General features: G+C 36.7%; 1 protein-coding gene across 6 annotated transcripts in view; it reads left to right on the forward strand.

The window, feature by feature from the left end:
• The window catches only part of RASGEF1C (RasGEF domain family member 1C), a 156881-nt gene that overhangs the window by 128474 nt on the left and 8123 nt on the right, over positions 1 to 20284 (forward strand). For all 6 annotated transcript variants that reach the window (XM_074212219.1, XM_074212218.1, XM_074212221.1 and 3 more), the window contains 3 exons: positions 8991 to 9086; positions 13150 to 13273; positions 19826 to 19898. In XM_074212219.1, the coding sequence (XP_074068320.1) occupies positions 8991 to 9086; positions 13150 to 13273; positions 19826 to 19898 (293 nt within the window). The remainder of the gene's footprint in view (positions 1 to 8990; positions 9087 to 13149; positions 13274 to 19825; positions 19899 to 20284) is intronic.

Raw genomic sequence — 20284 nt, forward strand, 5'->3', positions numbered from 1 at the left:
AAGGATATCTGTCACTTTCCCATTTGATACCTATCACAGTAGAAGAAAATCTGCAGTGAACTATACAGTTTCATTTCTCCCCCTTGGAAAGATAATAGGACAAAGCCCCTGTGGAAATTCTGAACCTTCACTTCAGGTGACCTCATACCCAGTGAGTTAGGAGTCTCCTCGCTCAGCAAATTTGTTTACAGTCTCGTTTAGAACCAGCTGATCTTTAACTGTCAGAAGTGATCTGGGGCCAGAATTTCAATTTTTCCTCTTGAATGATTCACGAATGGCCCATCTCTACACATTGGACTTCACTTGTCTGTCTACCCTGTGACCTACTTTTTTCTGAAGACATGTACCCTCCTCCCTCCAGACACCTGGAGTGGCTATGGCTGATCATAAGGGTCTGAGAGCAGAGGATGCCGGTACTGGGGGCTCTGAGAGGCATTCTTCTCCTTCACTCTGCTGTCATCAGAATCACTTGCTCTCTATTTCTCTGCTTTCATCAGAATTACTTGAAGCCATGTCAGTGAAGGATTGCTTGCAAGAACTGAGGCAGTTTAGGCTGGAGAAGACAGGGGAAGGGGAGATGTCCTAACTTTATTCAAGTATTTGAAAGGATCTTCAGGAGAATAATGGTGAGACTTGTCCTCTTTAGCCACAAGGGCCCCAAGAGAAACAGTGGGAGAAAGTAATAACAAGGGAAAATTTGGTTCAATGTTGAGGAAAAACTTCCTGTTATTAGAACTACTCCAATATTGAAAGAATATCTCAGGAGATAGTGAGGATACTGAGATTTAGGGAAGAAAGAGACCTTATCTAGCCTTCTCATTTTACAGTTGGGGAAACTGAAGTCCAACAGCTTGTCCACGTTAAAGAAGTCAGATTTAGCTCCCACTGCCTGGACTTTGAGCCAAATGTATTCAACCTGGCACAGGAGAAAATTCTTTTTTTAAACCCATTTTCTCATTTGGATAGAGACTCATACATGATGTGGAAGCAGCTTAAAGCACATGGATAGAGGGCTGAGGTCAGGAAAACCCAAGTTCAAATCCCAGTCTCTGACATTCATGTGACCTTAAACAAGTTACTTAGCCTCTATCTGGCTTAATTTTCTCAATTATAAAATAAGGATCACAATAGCACCTATCCCTTAGGGTTGTTGTGAGGATCAAATAAGTTAATAATTGTTAAGTGCTTAGCATAGTGCCTGGTCCATAATAAAGTTTTTTTCCCTTCTTCTAACCTCAGTTGCTGTTCAGTCATTTGTGTGACTCTTTGTGACCACATTGTGGGACTTCCTTGACAAATATACTAGCATGTTTGGCCATTTGCTTCTCTAGTTCATTTTATAGATGAGGTAAACTGAGGCAAACAGGATTAGGTGACTTGCTCAGTGGGAACAGAGCCAGTAAGTGTCTGAGGCCAAATTTGAACTCTTGAAGATGAGTCTTTCTGACTCCAGGTCCAGCTCTCTGTGAACTATGATGCCACCTAACTGCTCTCTAATTTCAGTCAAAATTTCAGTCAAAAAACTGTTCTCTAATTTGGTCAAAATAATCCTTGAGCAGGTGTTCCCACCTTAGGTCCCTATATCCCTATGCAGAGTCATTTTCCTTTTCTTTTTAATTTGTCTTTAACTCATAATAGTACTTGAAGCCTGCAAAGAACTTTACATACATGTTTACACACACACACAAACACACAGGCAATCTGATTAGAGTCTTACAATTACTCTGTGAGGTAGGTGCTATTTTTATCCCTAACATTTTATGGATGAGGAAACTGAGTCTGAAAGGGATTAAGTGATTTAGCTGGAGAGCTAATGTCTGAGATTTGACTCCAAGTCCAGGTATCCACTATTCCATGTTGGTAATCAGACACATAGGGATAAGGACTGAGTAAAAATTTTCTGCATCCTAAAAAAAGGAGATATAGTATTCAGTTAAGAATGAAACAATCATGGGGTGGCTAGGTGGCGCAGTAGGGGTGGCTAGGTGGCACAGTGGATAGAGCACTGGCCCTGGAGTCAGGAGTACCTGGGTTCAAATCTGACCTCAGACACTTAATAATTACCTAGCTGTGTGGCCTTGGGCAAGCCACTTAACCCCATTGCCTTGAAAAATCTAAAAAAAAAAAAAAAGAATGAAACAATCAGTCAACCATCAAACACTTAAGGTCCCCTTTATGCCAAGTGCTATCCTAGACCCTGGGTATAATCATAATCATAATAATAATTAATAATGATAACTAGCATTTATATAGTACTTTAAAGTTGCTCTACAGATATTATCCCATTTTAATTCTCATAACAAGCCTGGGAGATAGATGTCATTATTATTCCCATTTTATAGATGAGGAAACTGATTCAGACAAAGGTTAATTGCCTATAATCATATAGCTAATAAATGTCTGAACTCAAGACTTCCTGCTCACAAGTCTAATGTACTCTCCACTGTATCACCTACTTATCTATAAAACATGGGCAAAGATAAAATAATTCTTGCCCTCAAAGATCTTATAGTCTATTAGAGGAAAAACATGTATTTATACATACATACATACATATATATATATATATATATATATATATATATATATATATATATATATATATATATATATATATATATATAGAGAGAGAGAGAGAGAGAGAGAGAGAGAGAGAATCTACAAGAAACATTCAAAAGAAATACAAGAGAATTGGGGGATTGGAGTCTAGAAAAGTTTGAAGTAAAAAGTGGTAGTAGAGCTTAGTGTTGAAGGAAACAAGGGATCCTAAGAGGTGGAGGTGAGAGTGAGGAAGGATTACATCCAGGCATGGAAAGTCCAGCCCCACAAAGATTTGGAGATAAGAAATGTATTATCTTATGTAAGGAACAGCAAAAATAATAATAATAATTTGGTGAATCATAGAGTGTGGGATAGGTAATAATGTATAATAAGACTGGAAAATGACAAGTCAGAACCAGATTATAAAGGACTTAAAGTACTACAAAGAGGAATTTGCATTTTATCCCAGAGTTAATAAGGAATCAGTGGAATTTAGTGAGTGGAAGAGTGATATGATCATGTGGTTGTGTGTTGTTTCAGTCATGTCCAACTCTCTGTGACCCCATTTGGGATTTTCTTGACAAAGATATTGGTGTGGTTCACCATATCCTTCTCCAACTCATTTTACAGATGAGGAAGCTGAGGCAAATAGAGTTAAGTGATTTGTCCAGAGCTACACAGTCCGGAGCTGAGATTGAATATGACCTCATGAAATTGAGTTGTTCTGATTCCAAGCCTGGCTGATGTGGTCATATCTATGATTTCAAAAGATCACTTTGAGAACATCATGGGGAGAATACAACTGGCAATAGACTTTACTAACTAAAAAGAAGTTACTGAGTCTTAGAGATATTTTATTCTCAGGGTGTTAAGAGGGTGCAAATAGTCCTGGACTGGGAGTCAAAGGACTGGGCTCTATTATACCATGAGGTTTCCTCCCAATAGGTTGATAGTGAGGAAAGCAGCTAGGTAGCATAGTAGATAGAACACTAGACTTGGAATCAGGAAGAGGCAAGTCTAAATCTGGCCTCAGGCATTTACTAGCTGTGTGACCCTGGACAAGTCACTTAACCTCTGCCTGCCTCAGTTTCGACAACTGTAAGATGGGGATGATAACAGCAACTTTTTCACAGGGGTGTTGTGAGGATTAAAAAAAAAGATATTTGTATTTGTAAAGCATTCAGCAAAGTATGTGGCAAATGATGGATTTATTCCCTACCCTTCCCCTAAGTGTAATTATTGTTATCCTCACTTTACAGATGAAGAAACTGAAAGTCAGAAAGGTTAAATGACTTATCTGCCATAGTAAGTGGAAGAACTAGGATTTAAACCCAGGACTCAAATCCAGCATTCCTCCCACCACATCACACTGCTTGTCCATTTTTAGATGACCCAGAGCTGGAAGAATAACTATTGTACAATGTCAGGATCCAAAAAGATCTCAATAAGCTAGGAACAGTAATTCCATAAGAAGGCAGCCAATGTGTTAAGAGAACCAGTGACCATAACATAGGAGGATCAATTGAAGGAACTGGTGAAGTTCAGTCTGGAGAAAAAAATGACATGGTCATTGATAATTGTGTTTAAATATTTGAGAACCTAACTTGCAGAAGAGCAATTAGCTAAGCTTCAAAGACCAGAACTAGGAGCAGGATATGGATATTGATGAGATTTCAGTTTGATATAAGGGGATATAGCCTTGTTGCAGAAGTGACCCTTAATCAGGGATGAGTTGAATTAGAGGGCTTCTGGTTTGTGATTCTGCCTAAAACAGGCACTGTTAAGTCATTAAAAGAATAAGAAAAACCTGCTAATATAAAAGATGCTAGAAGGACAGAGTGTGGAACTAAACTGGTTGTGTTGATTCTTTTTTTTGCTTCAATGTATATAAATGTAGATGAAGATGGGAGTAGTCATTGCTGGAGGGGTTGTAGGAAGTTAAGTATGCTGGTACATTATTGTTGGGGGGCTGAGTCAGTACCACTATTCTTAATGCAATTTGTGATTGTGTATATTAAATAGATAAAATGTCCATGCCCTTTAATCCAGAGATTCTACTATTCCAATGAGGTCACTGATAAGAAGAAAGACTTCATATATTTAAAGCGGAATTTTCTGCTATAGAAACTGCAAACAAAGTAGATACCTATTAATTGGGAAATGGTTAAGCTAAAGTACAGCAATATAATGAAATATTACTGCACAGTTATTTTCAGGTGTTTCTGACTCTTTATGACTCAATTTGGGGTTTTCTTGGCAAAGATACTGGAGTAGTTTGCCATTTCATTCTCCAGCTCATTTTATAGAAAAGGAAACTGAGGCAAATAGGGTTAAGTGACTTGCCCAGGATCACAAAGTTAATCAATGTCTGATGTCTCAGGAAAATCCTTTTTCCAAGCCTGGTGCTCTACTCACTGAATCACCTAGATGCCATAAGAAGCCAGAACGATGACTGCAGAGAAGTTTGGAAAGACATGAACTGATTCAAAGTAAAGTAAGCAGCTAAGAATATAATATACAAGATGATTTCAACAATGTAAACAATATACTGCAACAAAGAATAACCATCACGAAACAATCAAAACTATATCTTGTGAAATTATAAAGATCATGGTTGATCTGAAGAAATTTGATTTTTATTTGTTTGTTTTGGAGATAAAACAAATTGCCCTTCAATTGCCATTCTCATCAAAGACCACCAGAACTTTGAATAAGAATTTCAAGAAAGTGCTTTTTCTAACCACCAAACAAATGTGTTTCAAAACGATCATTTTCATAGCTATTGAGAATCCTGAACAAATGCAGTTTTAAATTACTCAGCCCTGTTGAATTTGGGATTTGAATGATTTTTTTTAAAGAGCTTCACACAAAAGATTGAGATAAAGCCAGGATAGCTTTTCAGAGCTGAACCTGTGAAATGAATAACTTAAGACTCTAATTGATTGGTTAATTTGACATGCAGATGGGCCATGCTTTTAAAGGAATACATGAACAGACTAGCAAGGGCCCTTGTTGTGCACTGAATTTTAAAACAGGACTTAGAAGGAGGCAGGCAGGGAAAGAGTAAGTCTTGGGTAGAGGCTGCTACAGATACTTCATCACTATCCAAGTTCAATAGCAGGGACCTAGCCTCTATTTCCTAATGTGAGAGTTTGATTCCAACCATATAAATGTTAAATGTTCCTCTTACCATGAAAAAGTACTAAGTATCTGTGGATTCTTCTAAACTAACTATTCATTACACCTGCCTGTAGTCAGATTGTAGGTTATTAAGAGGCATAAGGGTCCCAAGGAGACCATCTAGTCAAAGTTCCTTGTTTTTATATATGGAAAACTGAGGATTGGAGATGGATCATAGGATCACAGATATAGGGGCTGAGAGGAAGCTTAAAGATCATTTAGCCAAATCTTCTCATTGCACACATGAAAGAACTGAGGCCCAGAATGCTTCCCTGAGATTCAAAACTGGGTCTTCTGACTCTTTTGTTGTTGTTGTTGTTGTCCAGTCATTTAAGTTGGCATGGCCCAATTTGGGATTTTCTTGGCAGAACTCCAAGAGTAGTTTACCATTGCCTTCTCTAACTCATTTTAGAGATAAGAAAATTGAGACAAATAGGATTAAGTGACTTTCCTCAGGTCATACAGCTGTCTTTGTGTCTAAGTATCTGAGATCAGATTTGAATTTAGGAAGGTGAGTCTTCTTGACTTCAGGTCTGACACTGTATCCACTGTGCTTCCTAGCTGTTGTTCACTTCTGACTAAATTCAACTGTCTACTCTTTATACCATTTCAGCATAAATAATTTTTATCTGACCCCAAAATCATTCATCTTCACCACATTTCCTGACCACCTCCAAAGCAGGTTGCCTCCTAGGTCCCTGAGTTCTGAGAGTTCTGGAACCAAACCACTACACCAATTCTTGGTCATCTTTTCTTTTCAGCCCTAGCTCTCATAGGTATTTCCTTTCCTTATTAGAGTTCAAGCTCCTTGAGGGCAAGGGTTGTCTTGATTTTGAATTTATTTTCCCAACCCTTAGCAGTGATTGGAACATATTAGACATGCAACAAATAATTTTCTTTCATTGCTTTAAATATAAATATACTGAAGATGTCAATAGTACAGTGTGGTTCAGTGAAAAGCATGCAAGATTTTATGCCAGATAATCTGGGTTTGAATCTCAGTTTCCTCATTACTATCTGCATGACCTTGGGCATGCCCTTTCCCCCATCTATAAAATGAGGAAATTAATCTTGCTCATCTATAAAATAATAATTATTATAATATTGATATCTTGACATTATTATTATTATATGAAGCACCTTACAAACAATAAAATGCTATATAGATATTTTATCATCACTATCATCAATTTATACATGAGAAAAATCAAGGCCCAGGAAAATTAGGTGATTTACCCAAAATCACACAGGTGATAAGTCTCAGAGGCAATATTTGAACCTATACCATCTGATCCTGGGGCAACTAGGTAGTGCAGTGGGTAGAGTGTCAGAATATCTCACCTTCCTGAGTTATATTTGGCCTCAAACATTTACTGTGTGACCCTGTATAAATCACTTAAACCTGTTTGTCTCAGTTTCTCATATATAAAATGAGCTGGAGAAAAAAATGGCAAACCAGTCTAGCATCTTTGCCAAGAAAATACCAAATGGGGTCATGAAGAATCAGACAAAACTGGAATGATTAAATGAATACATTCATTTATTCATCTTCCCCAGGACAATTTCCTCATCAGTAAAAATAGAAGAGTTGAATTAGTTGATCTCTATGGTCCCTTCGAATTTTAAATCTTAAGGTCTCTGAATACCCAGGAGAACATCCTTTAATCAAATCCCTATTCAGAGCATGTGGGCTAAAAATAAAAGAACTAACAAACATTGCATTATAAGCTCTATAATCTTTTTTGCTTATGATTCATTTCTTAAAAATATTCTCTTAGAGTCAGTGATAAGGTGTAAGGAGTTCCTAGAAGCCTTGTCATTGTTGGGAATTGGTTTCATCTATTAAAACTCAGAAAACCTGATTCCAAATGCTAAATTTGCCACTGGCTAATTTTGTATGAAACTAAACGTATCATTTTCCACCTCAGACTCAGTTTCTTCAACTGTGAAATAAAGATGATAATCCCTTGATTGCTTTCTGGGCAGAACTATAACTGGGTTGGGGGGGGTGGGGGGAGTGTAGCTTGACTTTTGCTTAAGGATGGTAAAATTAAGAGAGCATTGCTACTATTTCTGCTCATTTTGCAGCATAGAAACATATAGCATATACTTTGTAGGCATAAATAGTTAGAGTAGGCAACCTGCTTTGGAGGTGGTCAGACATAGACTAGAGTAGGAATATAAAACCGTCCACCTGCAACCATGTTCCAGGTAAGCTCTCCTCTATAGTATGGTGGTTCTATTAGCTCTCTGGGTCTCTGCTTCCCTCACCCAACTGAATTTTCATAAAAAGTAGATTTTAAATATTTATAGCAGTTCTTTCTATGGTAGCAAAGGATTGGAAATTGAAGGGAAATCTATCAATTGAAGAATGGCTAAACAAATTATGGTATAGGATTGTGCTATAAGAAATGATGGGCTGGATTGTGGCAGAAAAATCTGAGAATATATAAACTGTATAAAGTGAAGTGAGCAGAACCAGGAGAACATTGTACAGAGTAATAGTAATATTGTAATGATAATCAACTGTGATAACTCTGATCAGTACAATAATCCATGATGATTCCAAAGGACCCATGATGAAAAATACTTGCCACCTCCAGAGAAAGAACTGAGGACAGATAGAAACATGCTTTTCCTTTCCTTGTTTATTTTCTTATCCCACTATAATAAGGCTAATATGTGGAAATAGGTTTTGCATGATATATACATATATATATATATATATATATATATATATATAATGTGTATTAAATTAAAAAAGGGTAAATTTGAGAGTATTTTTTCATGTTGCTTCCCCTGGTCAACTTTTCTGATATTTGTCCAGTCTCTAAAAAGTTTGTAGTAGTTCTGCTTCTAAAGTCACTGTGAGGAGCTACTGAAATGATGGATGGAAGGTTATTCATAAAATCTGGAGCATTGTACACAAGGCATGATTATTATTTTTTGCAGCATTTGGCTATAATTTATGAGAGCAAATTAATTTTGGCAGCTACTTGTTTTATTTCTACTTGTCACATGAGTAGAAATTTTCAATAACCTTTTTCTCTCAACTGTTTCTCTCCTGATCAAAAATCTTGAGTAAAACTTATCTTTTCAGGGGCAGCTTGGTGACACAGTAGATAGAATACCAGCCCTGGAGTCAGGAGTACCTGAGTTCAAATCTGGCCTCAGACACTTGATAATTGCCTAGCTGTGTGGCCTTGGGCAAGTCACTTAATCCCATTGCCTTGAAAAAAAACTTATCTTCTCTTTCCTTTGCTTTACAGATAGTCATTCCTTTCTTCAGTCTACTAATCAAAGACATATACTTTTTGAATGAAGGATGTGCCAATCGTCTTCCAAATGGACACGTCAACTTTGAAGTAAGATTGAAAGCCTCTTCTGTACCTCTCTGAATCTGTCACTTTGCTAGTGCTGAACATCTCACTTTTCATCTTTCCAATAAAGCAATCAAACCATGAGCATTTACTAAGTGCCAATTATAGAACAGGCACAGTGGACTACCAATACAAAGAATGAAATAGTTCTGTGCCTTTTAGAAGTGTTCATTCTATTAAGGGAGACAATGAGTACCTATATAAGTATATTTTGAATAGGAAGATAATCAATACAAATAAATGCAAGATTGTTCAAATTTTTATGAGAAAACAGGCTCAGAAAAATGAATATTTTTTCCAAGATGACACAGCTAGTGAGAATACACAGTTGGGTAAGGGAAAAGTCAGTCTGCATTAAAAGATGAACTCTGATGATCTCATACAGTCCTTCAAGAGTTTGCTATTTTTATTCCGAACTTAAATGCTCCCACCCCAAAGAGCCTTTCTATATGCACAGTACAATACTAAAAGGGGATTATATACAAAACTGAAGATCCCCTTATATGCTGCTTCATTTTTTTTTAACTATGTCAGAAATTCTACAAATTATTGCAGAAAGTTCACTTTGGGCTTTCTTTGGCCTTCCTTTTTTTTCTTCTAAACTCTTAAAAATATTTTATGCCCTCCTCCTTTTTTGGTAGTGCTATTGCTAAATTTTCCTCTACCAATAAACCTCTCCTCCCCAATTTAAAAAAAATGAAGAAAAAGGAAAAATCCTTATAACAAGGTCAGGAAGACCTGAATTCAAATTCAGATTTAAACACTACCCATGTCACCATAGACTAGTCACTTCATCTCCTTATGCCTCAGTTTCCCCATCAATAAAATAAAAATAATAACAATTCCTAATTTTCAGTGTTTTGTGAGGGTAGAATGAGATTATAAGATAATTGTAAGTTATTTAGCAGAATACATGGCCCATAGTAAGCAATATATAAATATTAGCTTACATGAATCATTCTCCAAGTTCTATGTACTTTACTCTGTATTAGTTCATAGTACTCAGAATTCTCTGAAAAAAATGTCTTTCAATATTTCTGACAGCATAATAATATTCTATCATATTTATATAAATTTTGTTCAGCAATTTCCTGATTGATATACAATCCCTTGGATTCCTGGTCTTTGGATATTTTTTTTCCCTTCTTTTGATCCCCTTCCTGTCCCATTTCAGGATCAGCAAATTGTTTTTCTAGTGACTATTTCTTCCCTGGTATTATATATTCCCTCTTAACCCTTCTTGCTTCGCTTTTGAGTTTGATCTCTACACTAAACTGTATATATGTTTGTATATGTGAATGTATTAAACATTTCTTTGTTAGACTACCCAATTGCCCATACCTTTTTATATAATCTTTTCCTTGTATTTCCCAATTAAGAGAACTAGTAAATTCTACCCTCTTTTTCCTCCTTTCCTCTACCACTGTATTCCTTTCTTTTTCTTTATGTTCTCTTCTCTTTCTCCTCTTCAAACCCTCAGAACAGAACAGTTTCCTCAGAATCCTTTAAAAATATTTAGGCTTTTAAAGGACACTTGTTTCTTCTTCTCCATTAGAATGTTAGTTATTCCCTTTAATTTAGAAAAAAAAACAAATATCTTATTGTCTGATCTTGTTACCTCTTAGACTTCTTGTCTCTTCTTTAAGGATATGATTTCTCTCATCACACCCAATTTGGATCAAGGTACAACATGGAAACAAAGTAAAGACTGACAGATTGCTTTCCGTGGGGGTGGGGGGAAGTAAGATTGAGGGGAAAAATTGTAAAACTCAAATAATATCTTTAATAAAAATAAATTAAAAAAGAATATTAGCATCACAACATTTATATAGTCCCAAATGCTCAAATAAATTTATTTTTCTAGATTTCTCTTGACTCATTTGAATTTTAAAATTCCTTTCTGGCTTTGGTCTTTTTCTCAGAAATGATTGAAAATAATCTATTCTATTAAGAATTCTATTTTTGTTCCCTCTATAGAATTATACTCAGCTTTGCAGGGCAAGTCATTCTTAGTTATAAGCCTATTTATTTTGCCTTTTTGCAGTACTAGATTCCAGTATCTCCCCATTATGTTTTCATTTTCTTTTTAGAAGTAACTACATCTTGTATGATTTGAACATGGTTCCTTAGAACTTGACTGCTACTTTCTGGCTGCCTAATGATATTTTTCTTTAACTTGAAAGTTCTGGTTATGGGCTATGCCACTTCTGGAACTTTTCTTTCAGGTGATTAGTGGTTTCTTCCTATCTTTATTTTGACTTCAGATTCTAGTAAATATGGGCATTTTTTATTTGTGATTCCTTATCATGATTTTAAAAAATTTGTTTTCAGGAAATTTGATCATTATTAAATTATCTCTCCCGTTTTCAAGATTAGTTGTTTTTGATATCAGTTAGCTTACATTTTCTTCTGGTTTTTTTCAATATTTTTATTTTGTTCTAGTATTTCTTGCTGTCATATGGAATCATAGATTTCTTTGGTCTATTCTAGCTTTCATAGAATTCATTACTTGGTTTAAATTTACCACTCTCTCTGCTAAGTAATCTATTCTTCTTTTTATTTTTTCCTTTTATTTTCTCTTGGCCTTGTTTCCTAGGTATTCACATAGTCCTAATAGAAATTCATTTCCCCCCTTTGATTCACAACCTATAGTTATCATAGAGTTATTCTGTCCTTTTGGGGGGTATCTCTAGATTCATTTTTTTTATATTTGTCAGTGTCTCTTCTAACTTACTAATTTCTCCATGTTTAGTTATATCAGAACCAAACTTTGTTTCCTCTCCCATTATACTTTTGGATGAAATGGACAGCCTTGCTTATTCTCATTGTGAGTCACTTGGGTTTCTGCCCTCACCTCCTCCTACTCTTGGGTTAGATCAGATTGAATCTTTGAACTTCAGAACACTGAATTTTTGGGGCTCCCTCTGGCACTCTAGCACAAAGGTCCTTGGTGCCCTTGGGTGTCCAAATATGATTCACTTTCATGCTGGTTACTATCTCCTCCCCATTATTCACTTGCTCTGTGGAAGAATGGAAAGGGAGAATTCCTCAGCTGTAGCTTTCCAACCACTCTGGAGCTTTCTCAAGAGACCTCTCATATATTAATTACTGCCTCTAGACAAAGAGCCCTACAGGTCCCATGTGTCTCTAGTCCTTCTCTGGTCATCCTGGGAGGCTATGGGACCATTCATCTGTGCTGGCACTGGTTTTCCTGACAGTCTCTTTTCCTATTAAGCTGCTGGCTAACTTCTGTGCAGTTCTGGAGTAGAAGTCTTTGAATGTAGTTTTCTCCATGGGTTTCTTGAACATTATTCAGCCTAGTCTGAATTTTCAGTTTTAATTGGACAAGACATAGAAGGTCTAGAATTTAGATTAATCAATCAGCAAATATTTATTAAGCTATATTCCAAGTACCATGCTAGTCACTAGAATCACAACCTTAAAAATGAAATAGTCCTTATCCTTAAGGAGCATATATGGTATTAGGAAAAAGGACACACACATACATATACACACCCCACACACTACACACACACACACACACACACACACACACACACACACATATACACACCACACACCATACACAGACATACTCACATACCACACACACACACACACACACATATATACACCACACACCATACACAGACATACTCACATACCACACACACACACACACACACACACACACACATAAGGGTGCAGGGAGAAAAACACTACCAGATGGGAGCATCAAGAAAAGCTTCATGTAGGAGATACTCCTTAAGCTGAGCTTTGGAGGAACCTAGGAATTCTAAGAAGCAGAGACAGAAGCAAGGAAAGAGGGCATGTCAAGCATTGGGGAACAGCTTGTGTGTGGAAAGGTACAAGAAAGGAGACAGAATGTCAGCAAAAAGGCCAGGTTGGACAGACTATAGAGTCCACAAGGAGGAGTAATGCATAATTAGCCTGGAAAGATAAGTTGGAGCCCAATTGTGAAGGACTTTAAATAGCAAAACCAAGACATATTTGTCTCTTATTAACATTTTTTTATCATTACTCCTAGAAATTTCTGGAGCTGGCTAAACAAGTTGGGGAATTTATAACATGGAAACAAGTGGAATGCCCATTTGAACAAGATCCTAATATCATCCATTACTTACACACAGCTCCCATCTTCACAGAAGATGGTAAGTAATCCCTTTATTCCCTTTATATAAGGTATGCCACTCTGCCTTTGTCTCTATTTCCCCCTCCTCCTCTTCCTCCTCCTTAGTCTTCTATTTTTATCATTATTATTATTATTATCATATCATTATCATTATGCCGCTATCCTTGGCCCCTTTCTCTTAATAATTACATAAAATACATAGTCTTGTCCTAGAACAGGGCGGGAAATATTCCTTCTCTAGTCACAACCCTGACCCCTCTGATCCCAGCAGTCACTTTCATGGTCATGTCTCAAAGATTCAGCTGTTCCATGGGACAGTAATCCTAATTGATGAGGTTACCTCTAGAATGAGTTTTTCCCTTTTGAGATGAGTTTTAAAAGACTTGTTTTTGGCCCTCAGTTTGGAATAATATGATGAACCAAATTCTAGCCTTTTCTCAGATCAAGGACCTAGATTGGCAAAACTAAAAGGAGTCTTAGAACTTAGAAAGTCAGAGTTGGAATGGACCCGAGAAAAAGAGCTGGAAGGGGTTTTAGAGTATAGAATATGAAAATTGAAAGAGATTCTAAACTAGAACATAGAAAGTCATAACTTTAAGATCTCTGAGTACCATGTCTTTATTTTATTGATGAGAAAGAAATAAAGGACTAGTAAATTGGAGTGATTTCTTCTGGGTCATATGGCTGGTTTTAGTGGGGCCAGGACTCCAAGCCAGGTCTCCTGACTCCAGCTGTCAAAATCCTGATGGCTTCACTTAAGTATAGTTTCTTCCATCAGAACAGCATTGATGATTCTCTTTCCTTTTGAAGTTTTTTTGGACCCATCCAAATTAATCAGAGTAGGCATCTGTGCCTCCCCAGAATGCATAAGAGTCACAACATAGCAAGGAAAATTAGACTCAGCAGATTGCTTAAAAGTAGTCATTAACATGATTAAAGGGAGCAGGATAGGCTAACTGTAGCCAGGCTTAGTGTCCTGAGGGTAGGTGAGCAGAAGACATGGCTGACTCCTGCTAGCCTTCAAAGGTTACCAGTCAGGGATAGGAACTAACCTCTGCCCTTCATTACTTTTCTCCCATTACAAGGCCAGTTCAAATTAGCTTCAAGGAAAGGGCCACATTTTAAGTCAGTAGGACACTTGACCTGCACCCCCACCAGTTCTGAAATGCAGGGAAACGATGAAGGCAAGGGAAAGCCAGAGATGATCCGATTATAAGCCCACAGAGAAAAAAATGGCTGAATGTATTCTATAACGAAAAGAAATTGTAAGGGACATGGGAGGAAATATGTATTTATAGACCAGAAGGAACCACATTGCGTTACAGCTGTTCCACAGCTCAGCCAGAATGAGAAATGTACAGGTGTACTTTGGTTTAGGCAAGTCAAGGAGAGTTCTAATGTTTGCTAAAGAAAAAAGTTTAAAATTTTTTTGAGATCTTTTTAAATACACTTGGAGAGCCAGTTGGTTTTTAAAAAACCAATTTTTTAAAATTTTTCCTTAGTAAACAAATATGTTCTATTTGGAGTCAAAAGATCTGGGTTCAAATTGCATCTCTGTGTGAGGTCTAAGTGACCTCACATAGGTCAATTAACCTCTCTGCTCCAGTTTCCTTTTTTATAAAATAGGGGTAATAGTGATTAAATGACCTCTGAATTCCCTTCTAATTTAGAATCTCTGATTTTTGGGGATTTAAATTTTGCCCTACAAAGAGATTCAAAAACTTTATAATTTTTAGAGTACTGTAACATGCAAATAGCAATAACTAGCATTCAGTCTTCTAGATGATTCATTCATATGTATGTAATTACCTAGTTTTGACCAATACATATGTTGGGTTCCCCCCCACACACACTTTTCTTCACCATTGTATAATAAGATTCACCTTTTAATGTGTCTATTTTGTAAACTCAAATTGGAACACACCTACACAGAAAGAGTCTAATTTGCAATTAAGCTATATTCCAAAAATTCACTTGTTAAATTGGTTGACAGATTGGCAGATTTAACAATAAAATTAATTGTTTAAGTAATGGTTTGGTTCCTAGACTCTTCTAACCCTAGTACCCAAACTATCTTTTTTAAATTAAAATAAAATCCCTCTTGCATGCAAATGAAAATGCCCATTATAACTGGAAAAAAATTCACTTGCAGTGAAAGATAATAGAAAACATGATCAGCATTTCTACTACATAATAACACTTATTTTAGTAGCTTACATTTATATCATACTTTAACATTTGTAAAACACTTTACAAATTTTATCTCATTTTATCTTTACAACAACCCTGGGAGGTGTTTTTGTTAAGCCATTTCAGATATGCCGTACTCTTTGTGACCCTGTTTGGGATTTCCTTGGCAAAGATACTGGAGTGGCTTGCCATTTCCTTCTCCAACTCATTTTACAATGCAGAAACTAGGCCAAACCCTGGGAGAGAGGTATGATTATTATGTCCACTTTCACATTAGAAAATGGAGGCAGACAGCTTAAATGACTTGCCCAGGGTCACATGGTCACCAAATATTTGAGGCCAAATTTGAACTCAGGTTGTCCTGATGCTCTGACTATTTTGATTTCTAATGACCTCCTATCATGCCTGTAAAACATTTTTAGGATTTGAACGCCGGTTCAACTGTGGCTCCAGTGTTCTATTCATTACAACAATAACAAATCAACTACCTGCTTTAGGGGTTAAATATGCTAATAGGACATAGCTTAAGAACATATCTGTGAAGGGAAGTATTATATTGTAAGTGCCAAGATAATCTTTCCCTATCATACAGTCATCTAGCTATAGCACAAAAAGGATAGGTACAGAGATGGAGAGACCTGAAAGAACTCAGTGGTGTAAAAGATATGAGGAAACTTGGGATTAAGTGTCAGGAATTGGCACATGAACAGAGATTGAATGGTGGAGCTGGGTTTCCATTTGCCACTCTCCCTGAATCCCTACCATCTGACATCTTTAGATCCTTATCACCCAGAACTATCCTACATCAAACCCTTGGGTCCCATATTCCAACATTCATCCTGCCCCCAAAAGGGAATAAGATAATGATCACAGAAAAGGAAAACAACATTAATTTTTTTCAAAACAATGACTAATCATGAGTTAAGAGGAATGTTGGGGAAACACAAAAGCTCCTTTTTCAAAGCAGAAGGGTGGAGAGCTATGGTGTGCAACAAGACTTATGTTGTCATATGTGGCCAGTGAACATTGATTTATTTTCATTAGTTATACTTTATTATGATCTATTGTGGAACTGGGAGAAGGATAGTCATTAGAAAATGGTGTTAATGGGGGGGGGGGCATCAGTAATACACTCATTAAATCTTAAAATGATATTTACCTGTAAGAAAATTACTACCCTGGATTGCCTTTTTTGAGCATGCCATTTAACATTGTTTTCAGGCAGTAGCCTTTGTGGAGCCCAAAATAAGGAGAGTCAACTTACCATAGAAAGCCACATGTGTTTGGGAATGGTTCATTACTGTGTCTGAAAAGAAAGTCAATAAGTGTTCCCAATGCATTGTGAGCCATTTGAGAATGTATCACTTTGGCAACAATAAGTCAATACCAACAGTGGGGGGGGGGGGTGAGGTGGAAAGTGAACATAGAATTCCAGCCTCACTCTTTCCTTTTCTTTCCCTCCCATCCCAAGATGCAGCCACAGCAACTATTTGTGGTCCTGATGACACTATATGCCTCTGGACAAGGACCTAGACATATGTTCCCAGTAGGAAGAGGGTTTTTTTTTTTAGATCAACTAGTTCAGCCCCCTTATTCTCCATCTGCAGCCCAGAGAGTGGAAAGGATTTTGTATTGTTGCAGAATAATTTTTTCCAATTACATGTTAAAATAAATTTTAAAGTTCATTTTTTAAAATTTTGAGTTCCACATTCTCTCCCTCCTTCCCTCCACTCCCCCCCCTTCCTGAAATAGCAAGCAATTTGATATAGGTTATACAATCTTGCAAAGCATAGGAAAGGGATTTGTGAAAGACCACATAGCTGGGTAATATCAGAAGTAGGATGTGACCTCAAGTCTCCCAGATCTCTAGATTAGTTCTCTTTTCAGAGTACCATACTCTTAAATTTAAGGGTAAATCCCACCTATGTATACACACACACACACACACACACACACACACAATAACACAATGTAGTCATAGGCTACCTGACACTTGGAGAGAAGGAAACATCTGCCAGAAATACAGGTCCTTCTCTGCAGAGAGCTCTCTCCTACAACATATATATGCAGGATATACGACATTCAAGTGCCATTAAATTGTGGGTGAGGTGGGGTACTGCCAGTTGGCAGATAGCAAGGATACTAGTCACGCTCCTGAATAAAGCACGTGTAGGAGGAAAGCTATATTTAACTTTGGTAATTAGGGTCGTTAAAGGTTATGCCATTTATTCATGTCATTGAAGAAGCCAGCTGTATGCAGATAAGCTAACTTTTCATGATGGTCCTGAGACAAATACTTCACCATCAAGTTCAAAAAAGGAACCAGGAATGAGGCTCTACCTACAAAGGAGATCCCATAATCATCCAACTTTTGTGGTCTTTACATGGATGAAAGGAAGGATGAATGAAGAATCTCAGGGTATTTTGAAGACCCTTTGGGAACTCAGCAGAGAGGGACGGATCTGAGCTCTTATTACTACTGTTACTCTCATTACTATATATTTTTAATGCCCTAGATGGTTAACCCATCTTGCCCATACCAAAAACAAAGGAAGTCACCCAAAGTACAGCATTTCTTTTGCATTTGTTTTTTTCAGCCCCCATTTCAGAAAGAGTCATGATAGGGGCATTGGATAGCTGCCAATAGATAGGTCCAGGATTAGGAAGAATCTAGACTGGTGGATTTCCATTGTACATGAACTTAGTGGAACAATCAGGTGTCAAAGCCAGAAATTCACAGACAGGGCTGGGGCTTGATACAGATGCAAACAGGGTCCCTGGGGTGAATAGGAGAAGCAATTATGGTCAAAAAGGTGTTTATCGGAGTCAGGACAACTGGAAGCTGAGGTCAGTGTCTTAGGTACCACCAGGGACCCTGACTAGGGTCATATGAATAACCTTTGTCTGGGATAGATTTCAGCTCCTTTATGCAGCTCCTCTATGAGACAGGCCTCCTATACCTTAAAGGGGCATCTGTTCATCCTAGTGGCATGAACTCTGTTTGGCTGTTGGAGGTCCACTTGAGCCCAAAAATAATCTGAAGCTTCTTCCTTATTCTAATTTTTTTTTGGCAAGGCAATGGTTTAAGTGACTTGCCCAAGGTTACACAGCTAAGTAATTATTAGGTGTCTGAGACTTAGATTTGAACTCAGGTCTTCCTGATTCCAGGGTCAGTGCTCCATCCACTGTGCCCCCTAGCATCTTCTTAATCCCATTCTTTCCTAATGACTGAAATCCCCTTAATGATAGAACCCTGATAGTGCTGCAGATGATATTCACAGAAATTATTTCTTTTAATGTCATCTATGTAAGAAGATGCATCATCATTCCATATGCTTTCCTGATTCATTTGATAAGTTTCATTATTGCCTACCATCACTTTTCCTTACCTGGTGAATCCTTATTTGTGTGACTGTGGGCAAGATATTCAGCCCTTCCGATGCTAAATTAAATGAGCCATTGCGGGAAAGGGAAGGTAACTTGTACTATCTGCTGCACAGAATATTTAGAAGATTGAACCTTTGCAAACTGCAAACCACTCTTTAAATTTCAGTTGTTTTTTTCTCATTGTCAGCCTGACTGTAACCCCATTTGGAATTTTTTTTTTGGCAAAGATGCTGAAGTAGTTTGCCATTTCCTTCTCAGCTCAGATTATAGATGAGGAAATGGAGGCAAACAATGTTAAGAGACTTCCCCAGGGTCACGCAGCTAGTAAGAGTCTGTGTCAGATTTGAACTCAGGAAGATGAGTCATCCAAACTCCAAGCCCTGTGCTCTATCCACTGCCCTACCCAACTACCCTGCTATTTTAAATGCCAAGTACTCAATAAACTGGTTTCCTATAAGCTTATCTACTTGTATGAGAAAAAACGAAATTCTTTCTTAAATGCATCCTGGAAATAGTGCAGTAGAGTGTACTGAATTGGAATGTCAAGAGGCTTGGTTTCCAATACTAATTCTGGTCTCTTGGTCAAGTCCCTCAGCTTTATAAGGGTCCCTCCTTTGTAAATTAAGGGGATTGTGGATTAGGAAACCACTATATATATATATATATATATATATATATATATATATATATATATATATACATATATATATACATATATATATGTATATATATATATATATATATATCCTTCTAGTTCTAAAGCTTAGTGAGTTCTAATTAATTGTTTCCCTCTGAACTTTCTTCCTTTAAAAATTAGCATTTTGATATTGTAGATACTTTTTTTAAGGTACAAAACCAAATGAGGCGCTGTTGACTAAATAACTGATAATAAATTATATAAATGTAGAAATGTAATATAAGAATAGATTCCCAAATGGAACAAAAAAAGAAAGACTATTTCTGTGATCTAATTACAAATTCCTTTTCTGTCTAGGTCTTTATCTGGCTTCTTATGAAAGTGAAAGTCCAGAAAACCAAGTGGAAAAAGAAAGATGGAAGTCTTTAAGGTAATCATTCCTTTTCTAACTCCATTCACTAATACTCATGTCTACAAAAATCTAAAGCTCAAATTATTTTAACTTATCTTCAGTACTCTGACTCTAGAGGATATATTCACAATGGATAACAAGAATTATTCAAAAGACTTCTTGACATAATCTCTTCTGTGATTAGGCAGATATCAGCATTGTTTTAATTACAAAGTAGAATCATAATAAAAACAAACTGTTGAAACAGTTTTTAAATGTTTTATTCATTTTAAACTTAAATACAAAATGAGAAAAAAATAATATTTCCATGTGCAAAACAGAACTTAAAGAAAATATTCAGTATAAAACATGAATTTAAGGAAAAAATTTTAAATCCAATAGAGTTAACTATAAAGTTTTTGTTT

Source organism: Macrotis lagotis, chromosome 1 (assembly GCF_037893015.1).
Source record: "Macrotis lagotis isolate mMagLag1 chromosome 1, bilby.v1.9.chrom.fasta, whole genome shotgun sequence".
Taxonomy (NCBI): Eukaryota; Metazoa; Chordata; class Mammalia; order Peramelemorphia; family Peramelidae; genus Macrotis; species Macrotis lagotis.